Below are 26385 nucleotides of genomic sequence, written 5' to 3'. Positions count from 1 at the left end.
TCATTCCCTTTCTCTCCCAGTCTCTTTGAAAACTAATGGAAAAATATCCCCCATCCTAGTTATTATCAAAGCTAAGGATTTAATTTCTGATTATTTTTACTGTATAATGAATGTTTGTGAACTTTTGTTACATTCCATTGAAGAGAGTGTTAATAAAGAAGACATTTACAAATCAGTTTTCTTATTTATATTATTTTTTAAATTGACTTATAGAGAGAGGAATGGAGAGGGATAGAGAGAAACATTGATGAGAGAGGAATATCATCGACTGGCTGCCTCCTGCACGCTCTCTACTGGGGATTGAGCCCACCAGAAATTGAACCTCTGACCTCTTGATTCCTGGGTCAACCCTCAACTGCTGAGCCATACTGGCCAGGCTCTAATTTATATCTTTTGCCAACACAAAAGGTTCTTTCTCAGTATGGTGATTTGAACAGTGTTATCATTGAGAAAAATCAGATGACCTACCTGTTAACTAACAAGAACAACAAAAACCCCAGCTCTGAGGTATATTCTATCAGCCAGTTCTAGGATACAGAAGCTGTGCAGTACTTTGTGCTTTGTGCAAAAAGGGTAGCTGCTATTTAACCTGTCCCAAAAGCATGTGTGGTATACCATAAACCAAGCATGATGCCTACTTGTCTAACCATAGAAATGGAAGTTTAGGAGAGTTAGTATATATGTGGTATATTTGTGCATGTATTCATTGACTTTCTAGTATTGAAGAAAATAATCAGTTATGATAACTTGGAATGTTTCAACAATATTAATGTAAAAATTGAGCCCCTGTTGTGACTGACGCATAGGGTAGGTACTTTATGTATATATGTATATACTCAGTGAATTCATGCACCAGTGGGGTCCCTCAGCCTGGCCTGTGTAATCAGGCTGAAACCAGCTCTCCCACATTCCTTGTGGGGTCTCGGATTGCAAGAGGGTGCAAGCCAGGCTAAGGGACCCCACCGGTGCACGTTGGAGGAATGTGGGAGGTTGACCAGCCGGGGAGGGACCTCAGGAGAGCTCCAGGACATGTCCGGCCAGTCTCGCTCACCCATCAGCCGGGCCCCAGCAGCAAGCTAACCTAACAGTTGGAGCATCTGCCCCCTGGTGGTCAGTGCATGTCATACCAACTGGTTTACCAGTCGACTGCCCCCTGGCGGTTAGTGCATGTCATAGTGAGTGGTTGAGCAGCCTTATTATATCATTAGCATATTATGCTTTGATTGGTTGAGCGGACGACTGGACACTTAGTATATTAGGCTTTTATTATATAGGATTTTATTTAATCCTTGAGACCATCAGAAAACTGAAGCTAAAGCAAGTTAATGCTAGTAAGTGGTAGAGCAGGATGTTTGTCAACTAGCAGTATTGATTGACTTGAATGGGGAAAAAGAGTGCAGCAGTGATGTAGGGTGGCAAGGAATTTCAAACTGCTACCCTCTTGAGCTTCAGGTGCTAGGTAGGCCTAGACCTAGATCATGAGAGAAAATTTGTTATTTGAAGTAGGGATAGAATTGAAATAATCCTTTTATATTTTAGGTTAATTTTTAAAATAGGTGATACAGGCACATGCCACAAAAGTTTAAGTATAAAAATCAATCATCCCATAATATTCTCCAACCACTTCTTTCCCTTCCCCAGGGGCAGCTGCTGTCACCAGTTTCTCTGTATCCTTTTTTTTTTTTTTAAATATGTTTTATTGATTATTTTACAGAGAGGAAGGGAGAGGGATAGAGAGTTAGAAACATCAATGAGAGAGAAACATCAATCGGCTGCCTCCTGCACACCGCCAACTGGGGATGTGCCCGCAACCAAGGTACATGCCCTTGACCGGAATCGAACCTGGGACCTTTCAGTCCGTAGGCCGACGCTCCATCCACTGGGCCAAACCAGTTTGGCTCTCTGTATCCTTTTTATTGATTTTATAAAGAGGAAGGAGAGGAATAGAGAGCTAGAAACTCTATGAGAAACATCGATCAGCTGCCACCTGTACGCCCCCTACTGGGGATTGAGCCTACAACCAAGGTACATGCCCTTGAGCAGGATCGAACCAGGGACCTTCAGTCTGAGGGCTGACGCTCTATGCACTGAGCCAAACTGGTTCAGGTTCTCTGCATCCTTTTTAGAGATAATCTTTGTGTATAGTACTAATTCTCCCCTTACGGTTTTGTTTTCTGTAGTTTCAGTTACCTGCAGTCAACTGCAATCTAAAAATATTAAATGGAAAATTCCAGAAAGAAACAGTGTATAATTAAATTGCATGCTGTTCTGAAAAGCATGATGAAATCTCAAGTCTTCTCACTCTGTCCCTTTGTAAATCATCCCTTTGTCCAGCACATCCACACTGTATTTGCTACTTGCCTATTAGTCACTTAGTAGCCGTCTCAGTGATCAGATCAGTTTTTAGAGAGAGACCACATTCATATAACTTTTATTACAGTATATTGTAATTGTTCCATTTTGTTAGTTATTGCTGCTAATCTGTTACTGTGCCTAATTTGTAAGTTAAACTTTATTATAGGTGTGTTTGTATAGGAAAATTCATAGTGTATGTAGGATTCGGTACTATCCGTGCTTTCAGGGATCCACTGGGGGTCTTGGAATGTATCCCCTGCAGATAAAGGGAGACTACTGATACAAGTGTGCACAAATAAATGGTAAGGTATTGAACACATAGTTCTGAAGCATGCTTTAGCCATTCTGCTTTATTGCCTTTATCTTTTGCTTGACATGTGTTAAGGTAGTTGAATATGGCATTTTTTAGACACTCCTTGTAGTTTCCTTCTGTGTCATTTCAAGTACCGTTCTTTTCTGAAATGTCCTTTCTTTTTATCTTTTCAAATCCTAGCCAACTCACAGCTCACTTTTTCTGGAAAGCCTTTTTAATGTTCTCTTTCTTTTATGCTATACAATCTCTTTTTTAAAAAAAATTTGTGTTGTAAGTTGCCAATTATCCTATCTAATAAAGAGGGGAATATGCTAATTGACCCTCACACTGTTGCAAAGATGGCAGTGCCCACAGCCAATAAAGAGGGAATATGCTAATTTACTGCCCTGCCCTCAAAGATGGCAGCACCCACAGCCACAAGATGGCAGCACCCAGTCCCCTCAGCCCCACCAGGAGAGGCAGGCGTGCATCAAGGCCCGGCCTGCCCCTAGGCTGGCCCAGCCGCTCCATGTGCATGCCTCCAGAGACCCCCAGTCCCCTCAGCCCCCCAGCCATCCAGGGCCAGCCCGAGGCACAGGCAAGTCCAAGGCTCAGGTAACCAGGGCCGGCCGAGGCTTGCGCTGCCAGCAGTGGCAGCAGCAGAGGTGTGATGGGGCGTCGCCTTCCCCTGATCGCCAAGTCGCCTCCCGCCTCTGAGGGCTCCCGGATTGTGAGATGGGGCAGGCTGGGCTGAGGGACCCCTTCCAGTGCATGATGCACTGGGCCTCTAGTCTATAATAATAAAAGTGTGATATGCTAATTAGACCGGACAGCCAAACATCATTCCTGACTTCGGGACGAAGCTGCTGCAGCGGGGGCCGAGGCAGAGGCGGTTAGGGATGATCAGGCAGGCAGGCGAGCAGTTAGGGCAATCAGGCAGGCAGGCGAGTGGTTAGGGGCGATCGGTCAGGCAGAGTGGTTAGGGGTGATCAGGCAGACAGAGTGGTTAGGGGTGATTAGGCAGGCAGGCAGAGTGGTTAGTGGTGATTAGGCAGGCAGGCGAGCAGTTAGGGATGATCAGGCAAGCAGGCGAGTGGTTAGGAGCCAATGAGCCTAAACTGGCAGTTGTTAGGGGTGATCAGGCAGGCAGGCGAGCAGTTAGAAGCCATCGGGCCTAAACTGGCAGTCGGACATCCCCTGAGGGGTCCCAGATTGCAAGAAGGTGCAGGAACCTGGGCTGAGGAACCCCCCTCTCTTGCATGAATTTTGTGCACCGGGCCTCTAGTATTTAATAAATATATGGATGGTATAAACCATATTCATTTATTTATCTCCATGCTGCTCTTTCTACCCAATGACTTGGACATACTAGATTTTCAGAAAATATTTGCTGGTGATAATAGTGATATGGAACTGCCTCAGGTTACCAAACCTGAATAAAGCATATTTTTAACATAGCCATTCATTTGTTAATTTCTGTTGCTATTTTAATGTCTGAGTTTTTACTAATTATATTTTTAGGAGAATTTTATAAAAATGCAAGACCCTTCATCATGTAATAATCTTGTAACACTTTTAACTCATTTTTCATTTTCACATGTATCATTATGTTCATTATGTATTTTTTATTTTTGTTTATTCTTTCTTACCCCCCTCTGTTGCATAGAGAAGCTGCAACCAGTTTTGCAATTTTCCAAATCACAAACAGACGTCTATAATGACAGTACTAACTTGACATGCCGTAATGGACAGCTCCAGTCAGGTGGGTTTAGGTTAACTAACATGTAAAATAATAAAGTTTGTATGCAAAGTAAAGTCCCACTTAACCTGATAATGTTGATTTGATTTTATAGTGGTAGTTTTGATTGTGTTTTGTTTGCACAGGGCTATGTTGAAAATACAGTATCCCTATCATTCATAGTATATAAACATGTAACAAATGAGATATAGCCATTATCAATGTGCTTTTTTGCAACCTCTAATTTTTGAAATTATAAAATACAAAGACTCATTTTTCTAAGTTTAAATTATTCTTTTGTTTCTATTGTATTTTTAGCTTTTGTAGTTTTTTCCATGGGTAGCTAAACCAGGTTTTTATGAAGAGGTGTTTTCGTAAGATAAATTTTTATTTTTCTTATAAATCAGTTTTCATGTATGCTATACATGAATGTTTTATCATAATACCTGCTAGAAAAAATTTGAAGCTGAATTCACAAAGTGAGGAGAAACACTGGAGTACTATTTTTTATTATGGGTTAAATTTGTTTTTCATGAACTTTCAGGTATGAACTCTTACAGAACATTAAATGCTTTTTAAATTTTGTTTTGGTGGGAAGAATCTTCCTTTCCTAGGTTCTCTGACATCTTGGTTAGTTTTATTGGTGACTTATTCAACATTAGTTTCATGTCCGGAGCTTAAATTTTATTGATGTAAATATTGCCTTGTTTAAATTGTAGTAAATTAAAAAAAAAAAAAGGAAGAAACACCCTTAGTCCAGACTGTAAGACCACTGCCTTCTTTATTCATATGTAATACAAAACTTACAAGATTTCAATAGAGAAAAGTTAGTGTAAGTGGATTTCTATAGGTGAAAGAGACAGTTGGTCATTAACGAAATCTTTCCCTGTGGTTTCAGTGATCCCTTAGATTTTTCACTTAGGTTTGATTTCCAGTTCAGAGCTCTGCATCAGTAGCTATATTTCTCTTCTCATTTCTTCCTGTACCTGACTTAAAATAACATTTCAAGTAGAGATAAATATTTTATCTGTTTCTCTTAGCACTGCTGTGAAACGCTGACATTTTCATAAGGAACTTTTTGAAAAGAAAGAAATGTAAGAATTTACCACATATAAATAGTTAAGCTTCCAAAGTACAGATTTGAGATCCTAATAATCCTACCAGGATAAACGGCAAAAATTTCCTAGCCTTGAAAAGCTTATATGCATTCCCGTTGTTGTCTAGTCTCTTTACTTCGTTCCACGTGCGTGGTCCCCTTATATTTTTCTGCCAAGCAAAATTTTTATTTATTTCTTAAATAAATTTCATATATATATATATATATATATATAAATGTTGATTTTAGAGAAGAAGGGAGAGAAAGATAGAAACATCAATGATGAGAGAGAATCATTGATTGGCTGCCTCCTGCACGTTCCCTACTGGGGTTCAAGCCCACAACCTGGGCATGTGCCCTTGATCAGAATTGAACCTGAGACCCTTCAGTCTGCAGTTTGATGCTCTATCCACTGAGCCAAACCAGCTAGGGCTGGTTGATTTTTTTTTTTTTTTTAATATTTTTTGCCCCAGCTGGTTTGGCTTAGTGGATAGAGCTTCGACCTGCAGACTAAAGTGTCCCAGGTTCGATTCCAGCCAAGGGCTCATGCCCAGGTTGCGGGCTCGATCCCCAGTGTGGGGCATGCAGGAGGCAACCAATCAATGATTCTCTCTCATCATTGACGTTTCTATCTCTCTATCCCTTTCCCTTCCACTCTGAAAGCAATAAAAATATTTAATAAACAAATAAATGTTTTTTATTGGTTTTGGAGAGGGAGAGAGATGGAAATATCAGTGATTAGAGAGAATCGTTGAATTGCTGCCTCCTGCAGGCCCCACTCTCGAGATCGAGCCCACAACCTGAGTATATGTGGTCTGACTGGGAATCAAACTGTGACCTCTCAGCTGGGCCCATTGCTTGATTCTTGTTTGTGACCTGACCCGGGATTGAACCTGCAACCTTTGCATATGGGTATTACGCTCTAACCAACTGAGCTACTTAGTTTTTATTATTACTTTTATAATGTTAAACCAAAATTTTCTAACCATAGCGATTTTACTATTTCCTTAATAGAAAGTGGAGCAGTTCCAAAAAGAAAAGATCCCTTAACACACCCTAGTAATTCGCTGCCTCGTTCAAAAACAGTTATGAAAGCTGGATCCACAGGTCTTTCAGGCCACCACAGAGCACCCAGTTGCAGTGGCTTATCCATGGTTTCTGGAGTGAGACAGGGCCCTGGTCCTGCAAGTGCCACTCATAAGGTATTTGGAGATAGAATTGCAAATAGAAAAATTTCAACATGATGTGCTTGCTTCAGTTTATTACAAGTACTTTATGATACCTTAAAGCAGTGGTTCTCAACCTTCCTAATGCCACGACCCTTTAATACAGTTCCTCATGTTGTGGTGACCCCCAATTTCATTGTTACAAATTGAACATAATTAAAGCATAGTGATTAATCGCAAAACAATATGTAATTATATATGTGTTTTCCGATGGTCTTAGGCAACCCCTGTTAAAGGGTCGTTTGACCCCCAAAGGGGTCGCGACCCACAGGTTGAGAACCACTACCTTAAAGGATTGATAAGTTTCCATAAAATTGAATATAATTTTTCTTTAAAAAAAAATCAGGGCAACTTGATGTTAAAAAGCATATCTTATTTTACCTCCTTTTGATCCTAATTAGGCTTTATTTATAGTTATTTTGCTTATCCAGTTTTATATAATGCTATGTAGTTCATTTTAATTTTGTTATTCTTTTAATTATTTAAACCTATATAAATGTTTTGTAACATTAAACATACATACAGTTCTAACAAGGATCAAAATTACATGATTGCATTGATATAGAGCCTTTTTACCTTTCAGTAACTAAATCTCTGGATAAAATCCTCTATTAACCTACTGCATGCCAAATGTACTTCTTTAGTGAATACCATTGGAGTAAATATACATTTAAAAAAATTTTATATTTCTTATATTTTTGAATATCTGTGAACTTTAAAGTTAATTCACTTGTGAAAAGTGTAAATGTTAGGTTGTATTTTCACCTTAAAACTTGTGTCCTTTAAGAGTACACCAAAAACAAATCGAACAAATAAACCTTCAACCCCTACAACTGCTGCTCGTAAAAAGAAAGACTTGAAGAATTTTAGGAACGTGGACAGTAACCTCGCTAACCTTATAATGAATGAAATTGTAGACAAGTAAGTTTTGCCATCTGAACTATTTTGTTTTACAGTTTCTATTTTTGAATCTTATTTATAAAATGTATCATGAGTGAAACAGTTAAATACTTGTCTAATTTACATATTTAGTTCTTATAATGGTTTTTAATTATACGGTACATGTAGAAAATGATTGTTTTACTGATTACCTATAGTTTTCACAGTTAACATAAAATGACCATGTTTCATAGACCATAAACTGTATTTTATAATAACTGAAGCATATTTCTATTGTGGAGATAATTGAAATTCTGTTTCTTAGTGGAACGGCTGTTAAATTTGATGATGTAGCTGGTCAAGAATTAGCAAAACAAGCATTACAAGAAATTGTCATTCTTCCTTCTCTGAGGCCTGAGGTAAGGGTTATACATTATTATTTTCTGTAACATCATCTATTACTGAATCTGCAGTAGCATTAAAGAAATGTTTGAGCTATGCTAGAATGATTAATTCATATCACAGTAGATATTTTTAGGGCAGGGAAATGATTATGTATGATACTGTAATAGTGGATTACATGATACAAACAGTGAACCCTAATGTAAACTATGGACTTTAGTTAATAATAATGTATCAATATTGGTTCATTACTTAAGTGTACCACACTAATGCAAGATGTTAATAATGGGAGAAATGGGAGGTTAGGAGTTATACGGGAACTCTGTACTTTTCCATTCAATTTTCTGTAAGCCTAAAACCTCTAAAATATATATATAATTTTTAAAAAAAGTTGAGTATCACCCACTTCAAATGCTTCAACACCTTGCCTGGCTAGGATGGTTCATATTGGTTGAGCATCATTCCATGTACAAAGAGGTTGCTGGTTCGATTGCTGGTCAGGGCACATTCCCCAGTTGACAGCTGGATCCTCAGTAGGGAATGTGTAGGAGTCAGCTGACAGTGTTTCTCTCTCATCAATGTTTCTCTCTCTCTCTCTCTCTCTCTCTCTCTCTCATTAATAAAAACATATTTTTTTGGGGGGGGGGGAGTTCATACACCTTCACTATTAATTGAAGTGTTATCAGCCTGGTGATTCACCGTTGACTCTTGCTAAACCCAATGTCCCTGAGTCTGGAGACTCTGGTTTAATTTCTCTAGAATAAAACTTCTACCTGCTTTGGTTATGAAAGAGGAATACTTGCCTAAGTGCTGTTGGTGGGGCTGGGGAAAGGCTTACAGGAACATATGTTCAGTTCTTCATACAAACTTTTAATCATTTCTGTTTTGGGCTGCCTACCTTACTGATGCTTTCTCTGGTACCTGATGCCTCCACTTCCTGAGCTTTTCCAGGGTTTTTTGTTCATACTAGAGGCCAGTGCATGAAATTCATGCACTGGGAGGGGGAGGCGGTCCCTCAGGCAGGCCTGCACCCTCTCGCAGTCTGGGACCCCTCGCTCCTTACCACCCGCCTCCTTGCTGCTCCTTAGCGCTGCCCTGGAGGCAGGAGAGGCTCCCACCACCGCCGCTGCGCTCGCCAGCCATGAGCCCGGCTTCTGGCTGAGTGGCGCTCCCCCTGTAGGAGCGCACTGACCACCATGGGGCAGCCAGGGAGCCCTCGGGGGATGTCTGACTAAAGGCTTAGGCCCCCAAGGGATTGGGTCTGAACCGTTAGTTGGACATTCTTAGTGCTGCCACGGAGGTGGGAGAGGCTCCTGCCACCACCTCTGCGCTGGCCAGCCATGAGCCAGCTTCTGGCTGAGTGGCACTCCCCATATGGAAGTGCACTGACCACCAGGTGGCAGCTCCTGCATTGAGCGTCTGCCCCCTGGTGGTCAGTGCACATCATAACAACCTGTCATTCTGCCAGTCAGTTGATTTGCATATTAGGCTTTTATTATATGGGATCAGCTTGCTCCTTGTATCTAGCTATCCCTCCACAAGCAGGCACTTAGATTTTAGCTCCCTCAGCTCTGCTAAATAACTTACCACACGTTATCAATTTTCTATCTACTAACATTTGTTGTGTCCTGTGTTGTCTCCTTTCCTATTCCTTCTATTCTTTTTCTTTTGAAGATTTTTATCTTTTTACTCATTTGCTATTATTTTGGTGAGATTTCTAAAGGAAGTAAAGAAGCATACCTATGTTCAATAATATGGCTTGTTCAACAAGTTGGCTTTCATTTTGATCAATGAGGATTTGGTTTTATTTTCTTTTCTTCTGTTTTTAATAATTATACTAGTTTAGTGTGTTCTCTTTAGAGCTCTGGGCATCTCTGTTTTGGAGGATGCTACTAAAAATAGTCCTTTTTAGATGACAAATAATTTTTAAAATGCCTGGAAAAAGTATCTTCAGAATCATAATTGTGTGTATATGTTTAAGTTGTTTACAGGGCTTAGAGCTCCTGCCAGAGGATTGTTACTCTTTGGTCCACCTGGAAATGGGAAAACAATGCTGGTAAGAATTCTTTTTAAATTTGAATGTTCTATTAAGATATTAGGGCTAATAATTTTGAAAAATTTTACATTGTCCCTGAATCTATTATGATTTTTTAAAAATTTATCTTTATTATTGGAAGTGTTATAAATGTCACCTGAGTCTACTATTTATGACTTGCTTTTTTAAAAATATATTTTTATTGATTTCAGAGAAGATGGGAGAGGGAGAGACAGATAAGAACATCAGTGATGAGAGGGAATCATTGATTGACTGCCTCCTGCACAGGGGATCAAGCCTGCAACTCGGGCCTGTGTCCTTGGCCGGAATTGAACCCAGGATCCTTCGGTCCACAGGCCGATGCCGTATCCACTGAGCCAAACCGGCTAGGGCTATGTCTTGCTTTTTGTTAAAATATACTTTTCTAAATTTTTAAACTAGTTTTTAATGACAAAATAGATGGAAAACCATACATATTATCTTCAGTAATATGTTTGGGCAAATTAAATTTAATAGTGTAATTTTTATTATTTTCCCAATTTAAATAACATTTTTACCTTAGAAGAGCTTACTATATTGAGCATCTTCCTAATCCTTGATTTTTTATCTTAACAGCTTTATTTAAATAATCAACATGATATAAACTTTTTTCCTTTTTTTTAATTGAAGTATAATTGACACACAACAGATTTTTTTTTCCTAATTACCTTTTGCCAAAAGTTACTAGGATGTGGATACCTCTTTCTTCTGAATAGCTAGATATTCTAGAGGGAAAAAGTAAATAAGGAAAGAGTAACTTTTTTCTTAGCTGTTTATCTTTCTCTAGTTATCTTTCTATAACTAGGAAGAGAATAATACCCCCTTTATTTTTTTTATTTTTTACCTCTCACTATCTGTTTTCCCTTAGGAAAAGAAGGGAGTGGAAAGAAGCACAACCCTTCATAGATTTTTTTGCTCATTGCTGAGAAGGGAACACATTGCCATATACTAGTACTAGGGACTGTTTCATGCCTTATATTTTTAGAAATTCTTTTCTTGTACTTAAGTTGATCAGATGTATTTACCATTTTAAAGCAAGTTATGGAACTAATATAATATTTGCCCTTGTGATTTTTAAAGGCTAAAGCAGTAGCTGCAGAATCTAATGCAACCTTCTTTAATATAAGTGCTGCAAGCTTAACTTCAAAATATGTGAGTATTTTTTCCAGTATTTTCATGTTTTAAGTTACTGTCTAAATGTTAATGTTAAATGTAAATGGTAATACCATACACCAAAATACTTGTCTGTGAGTTTTATACCTATTATTCAGAGATGATGAATATCACTCTTCATAGTAGAAAATCATGTACATTTTATTAAATTCTTTTAAAATTAGAATTGTTGTTAAATACTAGGGCTGTGTAACAAAGTACCATAAACTGGTTGACTTAAACAACAGAAATTTATTGTCTTACAGTTTTGGAGGCTAGAAATCCAAGATCAGATATTGGCAGGGTTCTCAATTGTGTAAAGTAATTAAAAGTAACTATAAAACAATACCTCTTTTCCTGGTTACATTTTGTTTCCTATGTGAAATTCTGTTAGTAAAATTGTTATTAATGTTAGTTTATCCACCTTATAAACACTGTCTTGGAAGCTGGAAGAATGGGATTCCAATCTAGCTTTTACATTCAGAGCAGGCCTTAAAGTATCACTTCAGGCCTTACTTCATTCATAAAGTGTTAATGTCATAACAGGCGATCTCTCAGCCTGCATCCTTGAAGCTCTGAGCCTCGGTTTCTCTTGTAAAATGGGGACAGTAACGTCACATACTTGACAGAGGGGCCTGACAAATGAGGAGTGAGTGGGAGCAGTCAGCCCTTGCTGGCACAGGGAATCACTCAGCAGAACTATAGCTATCATTTTCAGTGCATCTTCACACCTTGGGATTAGCGGAGGAGGAAGTGGATTGGAACCCATGGCCACCGAGTGCTCAGACCTTTGTTACTCAGGAAACGCAATCCTTCACAGTGATGTTTGGAAAACAAACACCAGGATGAGTAGAGTCTGGCCAATTTTTGCCTTGTTAAAAAACAACAACTTCCCCCCGCGCCCCCCCCCCCCCCAAAAAAAAACAACACACAAAACAAAACTATTTCTAGAGCAAGAAAGAATAAAAGTGTGTATCATTTAGGTAACTTTGGGCCAAAAAAAAAAAGGCAGTGCCATTAATTAAAGCATTAATTATTTCACCTTAACAAGATCTTGGAACAGGAATTCCCAAACTTCCCTCGGTGACTCGATAGTGTGTGAAAAGCCTGGTGCTGTCAATACCTCCACTGTCATCTTTCAAGAGTTGACCCTGTCTCCCCTCAGTGGCAACGAGGCTGCTGGGTGCCAAGTATCACACCTTCCACCACAGCATCCCAAGCAGGAAGGAATTTCCCCTCATTCTCTTCCCCCTTAACAAATGGAATCTTTGCCAGAGAGACTTCCCATAGGTCTTATTAGCCAGAACCAGATCACATGACACCCCAACACCAATTGCTAGCAAAGGAGAATAGCTTACACAGCTGGACCCCAAAATTCAGGCTTCTGTTCAAGGAAGAAGCCTGGCCCGCAGGGGAGCCCTGGAGAACCTCGGAGACCCTACATCTGAGAACAGGACAAGAATATTTGTTTTGATAATTCCAATCTGGGGCCAGATCTTTTTTCTTTTTCTTCTTAATGAAATTTTCAATAAAAAGAATAGATGCCACCTAGGACAGGATAGTTTTTACAGATTACCCCAAATCTCATGATCCTTTTGTTAGATGCTTTGGTGAATAAAGTGGTTTTAGTGTGGTTTCTTAAGAGGTGTACATAGACCTCCTGGACTACCTAGAAATATTTTGATACTAATTGATAGTGATATTGTGAGAATAAGTTTTCAAGATGTTCTTAATAGAGCAAGTTTTGTTCAGTAGAGCACTTTCTAATTTACCTGCTTTTATATAAATACTAGTAGCCCATCACGCAATATCGCGCGCAGTAGGCCGCCCACCGCTTCTGCGGGAGCAGGTGGGAGCCGCAGCACGCCGCAGAGATCCGTGCTGCTTCCACGGGAGGCAGAAGCGAGCCGCCAGCGCCCATGGGAGCCAGAAAGGAGCCAGGCCACTCCCGCGGGAGCCGGGAGGCGGGAGGGAACCGCGCTGCTTCCCTGTGAAGTGGGCCCACCATCTCCTCTCTGGGCCTGCGTTCGGCCACGGAGGCTGCAGGCCGGCCCCCCATCCCTGTCCATGTCTGCTCCGGCTCCAGGAGGCCCGCCTGAGCCAGGACACCCTGTTTCTGTCTCCGTCTCCGCTCTGGGCCTCACCTGCACATGCAACCTCCTCCTGTCAGGTCGTGACCCGTTACAGCGTCCTGGCCTATTTTGCATATTTCCTCTTTATATGTATAGATAGATACATGGCCTGCAATCTAGGGTTAAAGGAATATGTACAGCATCTTTCTCTCCTCTCTTACTTTTTCTTCCTTCTTGTTTTACCTTTGACTAAAAGCTATTTCATTCTCAAGTTTTAGGAATGCAGTTTCAAGCAAAACATATATTTTATTTTTATAGTACTTACCAGACTGTATTAAATAATAAATAAATGACCTATTTTGTAAAATTATAAGGGATATTTCAGTAAACTCCGGTACCCTCTTCCCAATTCCTTAAACCAAATCTTTGGTTATTGTAAAGAAAGGAAATTAAATTCCTAGGTTCTAGACTTTCAATCATGAAACTTTAAAAGCTGGAATAATGTTACATTGTATGAATGTGATAATGTGTAATGCCTTCTTTTAGGTGGGAGAAGGAGAGAAGTTGGTGAGAGCTCTTTTTGCTGTGGCTCGAGAACTTCAACCTTCAATAATTTTTATAGGTAAGAACATGTTTACCTACTAAGTTAATTGACCCTTTGTGAAATTTCCCTCTCCATATACAAGGGGTATTATAGGAAAGCTTATTGGAAAGGAAAGAGTTTTCAAGAAAAACAACGTTAAAGACTATCTAATGAATTGAGTAGGACCCACTGTATTAATAATTGAAGTAGTAAACTAGATTAATCTCAGATAACTCATATAGGTTGGCTTTTAATTCAAGTCTTATCCTTGTATTTCCTCTAGATGAAGTTGATAGCCTTTTGTGTGAAAGAAGAGAAGGAGAACATGATGCTAGTAGACGCCTAAAAACTGAATTTCTAATAGAATTTGATGGTGTAAGTATTGGTTCTGATATTTTTAATGTGGTAACATTTTAATGTATATATTTTCCTATTAAATGATCCAAATTAGAGATACAGATATCTTTATTATGTTTTACTTTGTTACTACTTTCTCTAAAAGTACTGAAAACAATATTTTTGGCTTATAGGTACAGTCTGCTGGAGATGACAGAGTACTTGTAATGGGTGCAACTAATAGACCACAAGAGCTTGATGAGGCTGTTCTCAGGTAGGAAGATTTATGTAGAAACACACATTTATGACAGATATGTTTAGTCATGTGTTCATCTCACATATTTCTTATTTCCTTCACTCTCAATTTGAAAACTAAATTCAGTCTTTTCTACCTTATATTCATCCTCTGGCCTCTTGTTATCAACTGAAGTTTTTGAGGACAGGGCCAGCAGGATATCAGGAAAACTGCTCATTTTATGGCTTTAGGCAAACTGCTTATTTCTTCTGGGTTGGATTAAATTATCCTACAACTTCAAAATTGATTCTTACCTTCTTTTACTGGGCTTCATGAGAAGCTGATAAAAACAGGTTTTATGGGAGTTATGTTATGTTCTCTATTCTTATGTGTTAGAACAAATTTATCCCCTTCGTACTGGGAGGACAGTTTGATTCAGCATGAAATCATTGAGCCTTCCTTTCTTTTCCTGAGGAATCTATAACATTGTCCCATTGTTTCTAGGGTTGGATGTTGCAGTATAAAAATCTGAAGCCAGCCTACTTTTATTAATATTTATGATTAATTTAATTTTTTTGTTCGTACTGGATACAGTTTCCAACTATTGACATCTAGTTATTTGAAAAATATGTTGATTGATCTGTGTTTATTTTTCCTGGGATTTGATGTTCGTTTAAATTGATAGTTTGGAACCTCCTTTGTTTTGGGAAAGTTATTTTGAGTACTATCTTTGATTTTTTTTCCCTAATTTATTTTTCTACTAATTTTTTTTTTTCTACACACAACTTATGCATTATGTTGCATCTTTTTTTCTTTCATCTCTGTAATTTCCATAATCATTTTAAACTTTTAGGTCTTTTTGTTTTGATTTGTCTGTTTTCCAGTTTGTTGTCCTTATTTCTTATTTCCTTTCTGCTACTACTTTGGCAACCTTTGTTTCTCTGGTGGTTTTTGTTTTCTTTTTTATTGCTTTCCTTATCTCTGTGGTCCATTTTTTCATCTCCCATTGTCTCATTTTCATGAGCCTTTGTATATTCATTTTCATGAGCCCTTGTATCTCTGTGAACTCGTTTCATAGATTTTTTCCCATTAAATTATTATATTTCATGGAAAGCTATTTGGTTACAATTTTAATTCACTCTATGGCAGAATCCTGTTGTACATGTTCTCCATTTTATTTATGTTTTATTTATTGTATTCTTTACCCCTATTTTGACACTATTTTTTAAAAAATTGATTGTCTTTTGCCTGTTTTGCTTTATTTTTATTTGAATAAGGGGAGTTTTTTTAAAAAAACCTAATTTTAGAAGGATATTATAGGAGGAGAGCTAGAAAATTAAGATACCGAACAAGTATTTTGAGTTGTCCCATGAATAGCCTGGACTGACAGGTAGTCTCACTAATTCAGTAGTAAAGCCATATCTGATAAACAAGTGTTTGTGTGTAAATAAGACATTGGGTTGATTTAGTCTTCTTCAACTAATAAAGGCAGTTTGTCATCTTGCCAGACAGACTGATGTCTTACAAAGATGATATGTCTTTGAGTCTCTTTGTTCAACCTCGCCTTCCTTGCCATTGCCCTGTTATTGGCCAAGGTTCACAAGATCTACGGAGCCAGTCTTCATATGCTTGTTTAAATGTGGGGAGTTTGGTTTTATTACCCCTCAGAATATGCTCTGTCTCTTTCCTTTGGAAAACTCTATTCTCTGACATCTGTCTGTAATCTGCAGTGTGTATCCTCCTTTCTCACTGTAATTTTCACTGCCCTATGCAGCCCTTTTTCATACATTTAAGTTATGTAAATATTACCTATTTAAAAATATATGAATATGTATTTTTATTTCAGAGAGAGGAAGGGAGAGGAAAAGAGACAAATAGTAACATGATGAGAGAGAAACATTAATCGGCTGCCTCCTGCACACCCACCCTCTGGAGATGGAGCCTGCAATCCGGGCATGTGCCCTGACTGGGAATTGAACCTGTGCCCTCCTGGTGCATGGGACAATGCTCAACCAATTGAGCCACACCAGCCAGCCTGTTACCTAGTTTCTTTATGATGAAATTTACTTTTCTGTTTTTGTTGTCCTTGGTTTTAGTTGTTTTTATTTTCATAAAGACAGCAAAGATGTTTTTATTAAAATCTTATGTCAGATACTTTCTTCTAAAGTGTTATTGCATGTTAAAAACATGCACATACCGCCCTAGTTGGTTTGGCTTAGTGGATAAAGCATCTGCCTGTGGACTGAAGGGTCCTGGGTTCGATTCCGGTCAAGGGCACATGCCCCGGTTGTGGGCTTGATCCCCAGTAGGGGGCATGCAGGAGGCAGCTGATCAGTGATTCTCTCTCATCATTGATGCTTCTGTCTCTCTCTTTCTCTCACCCCCTTCCTCTTTGAAATCAATAAAAAAATAAATTAGAAAAACAAACAAAACATTCACATACCTAGATGGTTAACTTGATTCTGACAGTATTGAATTAAGGACTTTAAAATATTAACTAGAGCGCTAGCCAGTTTAGTTCAGTGGATAGCGAGTCAGCCTGTGGACTGAAGGGTCCTGGGTTCAATTCCGGTCAAGGGCACATGCGCTGGTTGTGGGCTCAATCCCTAGTGTGAGACGTGCAGAAGGCAGCCGATCAATGATTCTCTCTCATCATTGATGTTTCTCTCTGTCTTCCTCTCCCTCCCTCTCAGAAATCAATAAAAATATATATTTAAAATATTAACTGGAGAGTTTTAAAAGAGTAACTCAAAATAATTTTTTACATTGATGACTAAAATGCATTCACATGCTTTGAGCATTATACTTAAAGCTTTTTTCTTGTCATTGACTACTTACTTAAACTGAGATACCTTTAAATTCAAAATTCTATTTCTGAATCCTTCTTTTAGGCGTTTCACCAAACGGGTATATGTGTCTTTGCCGAATGAGGAGGTATGTATCTGTGATTTTTTTTTTTGATTTTTTTTTTTTTTAAGCAGAAGCAAGAACTACCACCTTGACAATATTGAGTCTTCCAACCCATGGTACAACCACTTGGGAAACAGTTTGGCAGTTTCTTAAAAAAATAAACATAAACTTATCATAAGATCCACCAATCTACCCAAGATAAATTAAAACATATATCTATAAAAAGACATGTGCAAGAATTTTTATGGCAGCATTATAAATAATAGCCAGGAACTGCAAAGAATCTAAAATATTTATCAATTGGTGAATAGGTAGATAAATGAGGTATATCTACTTAATGGAATAATATTTAGCAACAAAAGGAATGAGCTACTTTTATGTGCTACTAGAGGCCCGGTGCACAATATTTGTGCACTGGGGCGGGGGGGGGGGTGGAGAAGGGTCCCTCAGCCTGGCCTGCGCCCTCTCACAGTCTGGGACCCCTCGCTCCTTACCACTTGGCTCGTTGCTCCTTAGCACTGCTGTGGAAGCGGGAGAAGCTCCCTCCACAGCAGCTGCACTCACCAGCCCTGAGCCCTGCTTCTGGCTGAGCACACTGACCTCCACGGTAGCTCCTGCATCGAGTGTCTGAACCCGGGTGGTCAGTGCATGTCATAGCAACCAGTCATTCTGCCCATAGTTCCGCGATTAGGTCGATTTGCATATTAGGCTTTTATTATGTAGGATAATGTGGCTGAACCTCAAACACATTACACCAGTGAAAGACACCAGATGTAAAATATTACACATCATAATTCCATTTATATGAAACTAGAGGCCCAGTGCATGACATTTGTGCACTGTGGGGTGGGGGGTCCCCTCAGCCCGGCCTGCGCCCTCTCAGAGTCCAGGACCCCTCAGGGGATGTCTAACTGCTGGCTTAGGCCCAACAGTCAGACATCTTCCAAAGGGCCCTTAGCATTGCCACAGAGGCGAGAGAGGCTCCTGCCACCCCCGCTGTGCTCGCTAGCCATATGACTGGCTGGCTTCTGGCTGAGTGTTGCTCCCCCTGTGGGAGCGCACTGACCACCAGGGGCAGCTCCTGCATTGAGTGTCTGGCCCCAGATGGTCAGTGCAGGTCATAGCAACAGGTCATTCCGCCGTTCAGTCAATTTGCATATTAGCCTTTTATTATATAGGATGTTCAGAAAAGGCAAATTCTAGAAACATAAAGCAGATCCATGATTTGCTAAGGCTAAGGGTCAGAGTGAGGATTAACAGCAAACAGGCATGAGTAAATTTTCTGGGTGATAGAAATGTTCTAAACTGGATTATGGTGATGGTTGCAAAACTCTTAGGTTTATTAAGTCATTGAATTACAATGCGTGAGATTCATGGATTCATACTTTTATAAAACTGTCTTGTTTTTGTTTGTAAATTATATTGTCTAGCTCAGACCTTTAATATCCTTGTTAGTAACAATAGCTATGTCCTTAACACTTTATTTCAATTATCTTTACCTCTCTCAGGAACTGTCAAGAAAAAGGTAGTTTTAAAGGACATGAGCGAGACTCTAAAATGTAGAGTGATTTGTGTAAGATCATTCAGTTCCTAAATGAGAATTAGGGTTTGAACATGATTCCTAGTATTTTATTAAGCTAATTCTTAGGACTGATAATTTTTTAACATTTCTTTTCAGACACGACGACTTCTACTAAAAAATCTATTATGTAAACAGGGAAGCCCATTGACCCAAAAAGAACTAGCACAACTTGCTAGGTGAGTAATTTGATTTGGTCTGTTTTACAGCTTTCTTTTTTTTTTTTTTTTTTTTTGTAAGGAATCTTTTTCTGTTTTGTTTAAAGTAAGCTCAAGTATAAAATGAGTAGTGTCTCACCCTCTGCTTCATTTACCTTCTTTCTTATCTCTTACTCTTATACGTATGGTACCTAAATTTCAATTTCTAGATCCTATACAAGACATGACCTAAATATGATGGTACTGTATTCCTTTTATAAACTTACTAAAACTTATAGTGTTATTAAAGTAATTTTTTAAATGTAATATATCTCATATCTGCCCACACCAACATACATTTTCTTATAAACTTCTTTTGCATTACACATAATTTTCTTTAACTTTTACATTTTTAACTTTTTTTTTTTGAGTGGTACACTAGTAGAAACTAATATAGGAGATGCATTTGTGAATTTTAATCACTGGAAAAAACATCATGAAGTAATATTCAGTAAGTATGTGAATAGCTAGTAATTTTAATAAACATTGAGTTCCTAGATAAGAATGAAAAAAGAACAAATGCATTACTTTGAAATAGTTGAGATCCTTCTTTGTCATTCCAATAAAGAATTCTGCTAATAATGTTTGATCTGTGTTCTTATTTAACATAGTACACAATAACTAAATGCTTTCTTTCCCTGGTTTATTTTCCTCTTTCCCTTTGCCTACCTAGTGCTTAGATCCCTTTGATAATCTCTTGGCTACTCAGGATTCTCCACTATGGCATCCCTTTCAGTTGTGCCTATTTTTGCCAATGACTTCTATCGAAGACTCTCCCTTCAACCTGTTTGTTTTACATTTTTTTTTAATTAAATCTTTATTATTCAGATTATTACATTAGTTACTCTTTTTCCCACCATAACTCCCCTCCACCCAGTTCCCACCCCACCCTCCGCCCTCACTCCCCACCCACTGCCCTCATCCATAGGTGCACGATTATTGTCCAATCTCTTCCCTCACCCCCACACCCCTTTTCCCCCCCAAGAATAGTCAGTCCATTCCCTTTCTATGTCCCTGATTCTATTACAGTCACCAGTTCATACTGTTCATCAGATTATTTATTCCCTTGATTTTTAGATTCACTTATTGATAGATATGTATTTGTTGTTCATAATTTGTATCTTTTTCTTCTTCTTCCTCTTCTTAAAGGATACCTTTCAGCATTTCATATAATACTGGTTTGGTGGTGATGAACTCCTTTAGCTTTTTCTTATCTGTGAAGCTCTTTATCTGGCCTTCACTTCTGAATGATAGTTTTGCTGGATAAAGTAGTCTTGGTTGTAGGTTCTTGGTATTCATCACTTTGAATATTTCTTGCCACTCCCTTCTGGCCTGCAAAGTTTCTGTTGAGAAATCAGCTGACAATTGTATGGGTACTCCCTTGTAGGTAACTGATTTTCTTTCTCTTGCTGCTTTTAGGATTCTCTCTTTGTCTTTTGCTCTTGGCATTTTAATTATGATGTGTCTTGGTGTGGTCCTCTTTGGATTCCTTTTGTTTGGGGTTCTCTGCGCTTCCTGGACTTGGAAGTCTATTTCTTTCACCAGGTAGGGGAAGTTTTCTGTCATTATTTCTTCAAATAGGTTTTCAATATCTTGCTCTCTCTCATCTTCCGGCACCCCTATAATTCGGATGTTGGTACGCTTGAAGCTGTCCCAGAGGCTCCTTACACTATCTTCGTATTTTTGGATTCTTTTTTCATTTTGCTTTTCCAGTTGGGTGTTTTTTGCTTCTTCGTATTTCAAATCTTTGACTTGATTCTTGCAACCCTCTGGTCTGCTGTTGGGAGTCTGTATAATATTCTTTATTTCAGTCAGTGTATGCTTAATTTCTAGTTGGTTCTTTATCACAACATTGAGGGTCTCATTAGATTTCTTGAGGATCTCACTACATTTATCGGCAGTCTCACCAGTCTTCTTGAAGATCTCACTACATTTATCGGCGGTCTCACCAGTCTTTTCGAGGGCCTTATTAAATTTATCAGTGGCCTCTAGACAGTTCTTTAAAGACCTTAAAAGTGTGGTTTTGAACTCTATATCCAACAGTTTGCTTTCCTCCTATTCTGTCGTTTGTGTCCTGTTTCTTTGTCTCGGCATTTTTTATGCTTCGCTGTGTCGTTAGAGTGCCTTTCTGTGCTAAGTGTCCCAATTACCTGAGGTAGACACTCTTGGTGCACCCCCTTGTGGGCTTTGTGCACAGTCTTGTTGTAGTTAAGCCTTGCTTGTTGTAGTTATCACTGTGAGGAATTGACCTCCAGGCCAATTGGCTGTGAGAATCAGCTGTGTCTGCAGTGGGAGAGCTTCTGTGCTGGAGACACCCCTCTGGGGCTAGACTTGCTTCGATGGGGCTTTGGTGCTCACTGAGTCTGCCCCCTGAGTGTGTGTTTTATGGTTCCACAGAGCTGAAAACTGGATGGTCCCACTCTGACCTCTGGGCTTCCTGGCTCCTGGATCTCTAGGGAGGTGCTAATCTAGCCTTTGCCTGAGGCTATCCAGTAAAAGTCTCCCTGCAGGGCTTGGGCAGGGCTGGTCCCAGGGGATCAACAGGGCGGGGTTAGCAATTATGGCTGCTATCAGTCTTGCCCTCAGAGGCTCTGCTTCTCAGTGTCCCAGTAATCGCTGCAAGCCCCACGGAGAGAAAGCTGCCCTAGGGTTCTGAGCGATGCCAGACAGTCCCACTTCTCCCGTATGAGTCTGGGTCCCTAGAGACTTGCCTGGAACTGGAGCTCAGAGCCTGAGACTCCCTCCCGATTGAAAACGACAACCGCGCCCTCAGCCGCCAGCCCGCTCCGCATGCACTCCGCACCTTAGTATTTTACTTCAGCACTGCGCCTCCTCTGAGTCTCGGTATGCTTTTCTCTTCCTCCTAGTTGTAGAACTTCCACTCAGCCAGCCTTTCTGTGGTTCTGGATGATGTCCGTTCCGTCTTTTAGCTGTATTTTTGAAGTGGTTGTTCGAGGCAGCAAACTCCGGTGTTTACCTATTGCGCCATCTTGGTTTCTCCTCTGTTTTACATTTTAAAAAATCTACTTTGTGATATATTACAGAATTATACAACCAAAACCTATATAATTTTATTAACCAGTGTCACCCCAATAAATTCCATTAAAAAGCTGAAAAAATAAATAAAAGTGGTACACTTTATTAGAAACTGAATATAGGAGATACATTCATGAATTTTAATCACAAATAAATAAATATTAAAAATAACAACATAAAATAATCTCCTTTGGCCCTCATTCCATTAAGTCAATGCTCTTTGTCAAGACAAAGACTCATTAACTTTTAGAGAAGTAACTGCTTATGTATCAGTTGGCCAGCAAGGGCTTAGTTACTTTCCATGGGACATGTTTACAATGTAATGGAGACTCCTGGAGGTACAGTGTGCCTCAATCTAAAGGAATGGTTGTAATGATGCAAATTTGAGGCATTATAAATGAGCCAGCAGCAAACTGTTCTGTTTGATTTTAGCAAGTGGGTCTTTCTGTGCACTTAAATCATACAGCAGTCTGCTTAAAGGCAAAGGTAAAGTAGGTTTTACCTTCTTACCCGGAGAATTTGAATCTGCAAAGATGAAAGTGATTTGCTCTTTCTACTCATTCTCAGAATGACTGATGGATACTCAGGAAGTGATCTAACAGCTTTGGCAAAAGATGCAGCTCTGGGTCCTATCCGAGGTAGGTATACAAGTGCTGGAAACATTTATACCTCTTCATAAGACCATTTTAGAAGGTTAATAAGTCTCTATTAGTGGGAAAGCAGTAAAGCTGTATCAGTGGAAAACTTGAGGTCCGTTGAAATAAAGTACTTTCTAGATTTAAGGTTAGCAAACTTTTCTGTAAAGAGCCTGATGGTAAATATTTTAAGTTTGTGGGCTATATATGCTCTACATTGCATATTCTTGTTTTTTTCAAACAATCACACACACAAAAAACCCAAAAAAATGTGAAACTATTTTTAGCTCACAGACCATCCAAAGACAGTCCATGGGTTAGTGAACCATTACCCCTCTTCTAGACAACAGGTTTCACTTGTTGATAGTAGCAAAGAAGCAGAAAACTCAAAAAGAAAACTTTTTCAAGCAAGCAAAAAAGAATACTAAAGGGAAAATGTTCTTAACTTTTTTGTGTGCTTTTCATTTCAGTATTCTAATATCAATTGAAATTAATGTGTCTAAGGGAACTCATGTAACTATTTATACTTTTATCATTGCATGTTAACTTTTGAAGACTTGCAGCAAAATATATCATGTGTTGCTATATTTTGATTCAGGATAATTTGTTGGTTCTGAAATACCACAACTGATCACTTCTAGGCTAGTTCGATTAAACTCGCTATGGTGTATCACTTTAGAGTAGATGTTCTGAACAACTTTGCCAAGGCCAGCATAGGCAGGTATACACTCAGATTACTTACTGGCTATGATGATAAAATAGATCATGGGACATGCTGCTTTGGAGAATAATAAATGTAACTTTGAGAATATATTTTGTGACACTAAAGTATTTTAGCCAAACTTTCTTGCTATAAACCATGTTCAGATAGGGACTCAGAAACAATAGCTAATGTATAAATCACTTGTGGTTTTAGAATATTTTAGCTATTTTCGAAGCAGACAAAAGTTGTTAGATTTTTTTTAAAGCTAGTGCCTTTTGTAAAAAACAAATTGAATTCTTTTAAGTTTACTCTCAAATTTGTAAAACCTGTTGTTTCTTGACAATATCCAAAGAAATTGAATGTCTTATAGTTACTCCTAAGAAAGAATATTATTCTAAGCATTTATACATTGTATGTGCTCTATTATATGTCTTTTTAAATATAATGATTTATATTGAACACATACTTTTAGGTCATTGTACTTGGTTTTGCTTTTCAGCACTTTAAACTTCAAAAAATGTTAAGTGGCTACCTTTTATATTTTGCAGAACTGAAACCAGAACAAGTGAAGAATATGTCTGCCAATGAGGTATATACTATATTACAATTGTCTTTTCTTGGTTTTGGTTCTCTGTATTGTTAGATACATGTTTTGTCTGGATTTTATAGTTTATTTGATTAGAAACTAGAAAAAATTAATTTTGCCTCATTTAAAAAAATGGAGGCCTTCATAGCTGGTGTGGCTCAGTGATTGAGTGTCGACCCATGAACCAGGTGATCACAGTTCAATTCCCGGTTAGGACACATGCCCGGGTTGCAGGCTCAATCCCCAGTAGGGGTCATGCAGGCGGCAGCTGATCAATGATTCTCTGTCATCATTGATGTTCCTATTCCTCTCTCCCTCTCCCTTCCTCTCTTTGAAATCAATGAGAACATATTTAAAATATATATATATATATAGCCGAAACCGGTTTGGCTCAGTGGATAGAGCGTCGGCCTGCGGACTGAAAGGTCCCAGGTTCGATTCCGGTCAAGGGCATGTACCTGGGTTGCGGGCACATCTCCAGTAGGAGATGTGCAGGAGGCAGCTGATCGATGTTTCTCTCTCATCGATGTTTCTAACTCTCTATCTCTCTCCCTTCCTCTCTGTAAAAAATCAATAAAATATATTTAAAAAAAATAATAACTTGGAACAGATTAAGTCTTTGATGTTCTATTTTGTCTTTTAATGTTTTCCTCCTTATAAAAACAATGCAATTAACACTGTAATGCAATTTACTATATTTTCTTAATATGGTAGTCCCTCTTATGAAATGCTAAAGAATTTATTTTGAAAAATACTGCCTGCCTATAAAATATAAATTGGAAATGCAGAATGATCACAACTGTGTGAACAAACTTTTAAAATCAACTTGCATTATATTTGTAACTTACCTGTCAGAGATATTTTTTGCTGCCCAAGTTTCAACAGCTACTGAGGAGACATTGAACTCTTAACATAGAAAATGAGTACATTTTGACAGTCCTCTTTCTTCAAACTTTTAAGTAAATTTATGTTGTCTTCAGGCATTTGTGCATGGTGGTTCATCACCTACATTACGAAGAAAGTCCTCACACTTCTTGCAGCCACCCTTTCATTTTAGCAGTCTAGTTTGCCTAAAGTGTATTTGGCATGAATGAAACTTAGGAGTAGAGAATTCCACATACCCACTCTGGTGTTTAACTACTATACCTTAAAAATCACATTTAGGCCTTTGGCTGAGTGGTTCAGTTGGTTTGTGTGTCCTCCCATACACCAAAAGGTTGCAGGTTCGATCCCCAGTCCAGGTGCGTACAGGATGCAACCAATCTATGTTTCTCTCTCACATCACTCTTTCTCTCTCTCCTTTCCTCTGTCTAAAAATCAATAAAAACATATCCTCAGGTGAAGATTAAAAATTTTTTAAAATTCACATTTCAAGTATAAATTCCAATTCATTTTATCTGATGTATAATTTTAATTCCACATTTAAAAAAATTTTTAATATATCAGTACTATACAATTTGTGTTTCAAAAGTGTCTTATGGATTTTTTAAAAAAATATATTTTTTATTGATTTTTTACAGAGAGGAAGGGAGAGGGATAGAGAGTTAGAAACATCGATGAGAGAGAAACATCGATCAGCTGCCTCCTGCACACCTCCTACTGGGGATGTGCCCGCAACCAAGGTACATGCCCTTGACCAGAATCGAACCTGGGACCCTTCAGTCCACAGGCCGATGCTCTATCCACTGAGCAAAACCAGTTAGGGCGTCTTATGGATTTTTAATAGTTTAAATACAATGTATTAACAATATCCTATAAACATACTGTGTTTTAAATGTTCTTATACTCATAGCTTAAACCTAATATTACTTTTCTACAAAAAGTAAGCATCAGGCGTGAATTATTTCTTCACACACTACTCTCTGACTTGGATCAAGGATAGGTAAACTTGATATCTCATAATCTGGCCTCGTAGGTTAAAGCTGAGGAAAGGCCTTATGTCTGACATTTTAGACCTCTGTGTTTGTCCCTTGAAAAGACCATATAGCCTGGCCAGCATGTCTCAGTGGTTGAGTGTTGACCTATGAACCAGGAGGTCACAGTTCGATTCCTGGTCAGGGCACATGCCTGGGTTGCAGGCTCGGTCCCCAGTGTGAGGTATGCAGGAGGCAGCCGATCAATGATTGTCTCTCTTCATTGGTGTTTCTATCTCTCTCTCCCTCTCCTTTCCTCTCTGAAATTAAGAAAAATATTTTTTTTTAAAAGAAAGAAAGACCATACAAGTAAAGGAAACAAACAAGGCAATAATGAGGTAAAACCACCAGCTGGCAAATTTTAGTAAGAAGTGGTATGCAAGTTC

The 26385-nt window shown here is 38.7% G+C and overlaps 1 protein-coding gene across 2 annotated transcripts in view; it reads left to right on the top strand.

Annotated features, from left to right (window-relative positions):
- Positions 1-26385, top strand: part of SPAST (spastin) — a 47366-nt gene that overhangs the window by 12789 nt on the left and 8192 nt on the right. For both annotated transcript variants that reach the window (XM_081100821.1, XM_081100822.1), the window contains exons 4-16: positions 4314-4409; positions 6496-6683; positions 7495-7628; positions 7912-8005; positions 9970-10044; positions 11143-11214; positions 13833-13908; positions 14153-14244; positions 14400-14479; positions 17332-17374; positions 19029-19108; positions 22730-22800; positions 24049-24089. In XM_081100821.1, coding sequence (XP_080956947.1) covers positions 4314-4409; positions 6496-6683; positions 7495-7628; positions 7912-8005; positions 9970-10044; positions 11143-11214; positions 13833-13908; positions 14153-14244; positions 14400-14479; positions 17332-17374; positions 19029-19108; positions 22730-22800; positions 24049-24089 — 1142 coding nt within the window. The remainder of the gene's footprint in view (positions 1-4313; positions 4410-6495; positions 6684-7494; positions 7629-7911; positions 8006-9969; positions 10045-11142; positions 11215-13832; positions 13909-14152; positions 14245-14399; positions 14480-17331; positions 17375-19028; positions 19109-22729; positions 22801-24048; positions 24090-26385) is intronic.

This window comes from Myotis nattereri, assembly GCF_964212035.1.
Source record: "Myotis nattereri genome assembly, chromosome: 10".
Lineage (NCBI taxonomy): Eukaryota > Metazoa > Chordata > Mammalia > Chiroptera > Vespertilionidae > Myotis > Myotis nattereri.
Note: the sequence above shows the minus strand (reverse complement) of the source record. Positions and strands in the feature narration are given on the sequence as shown.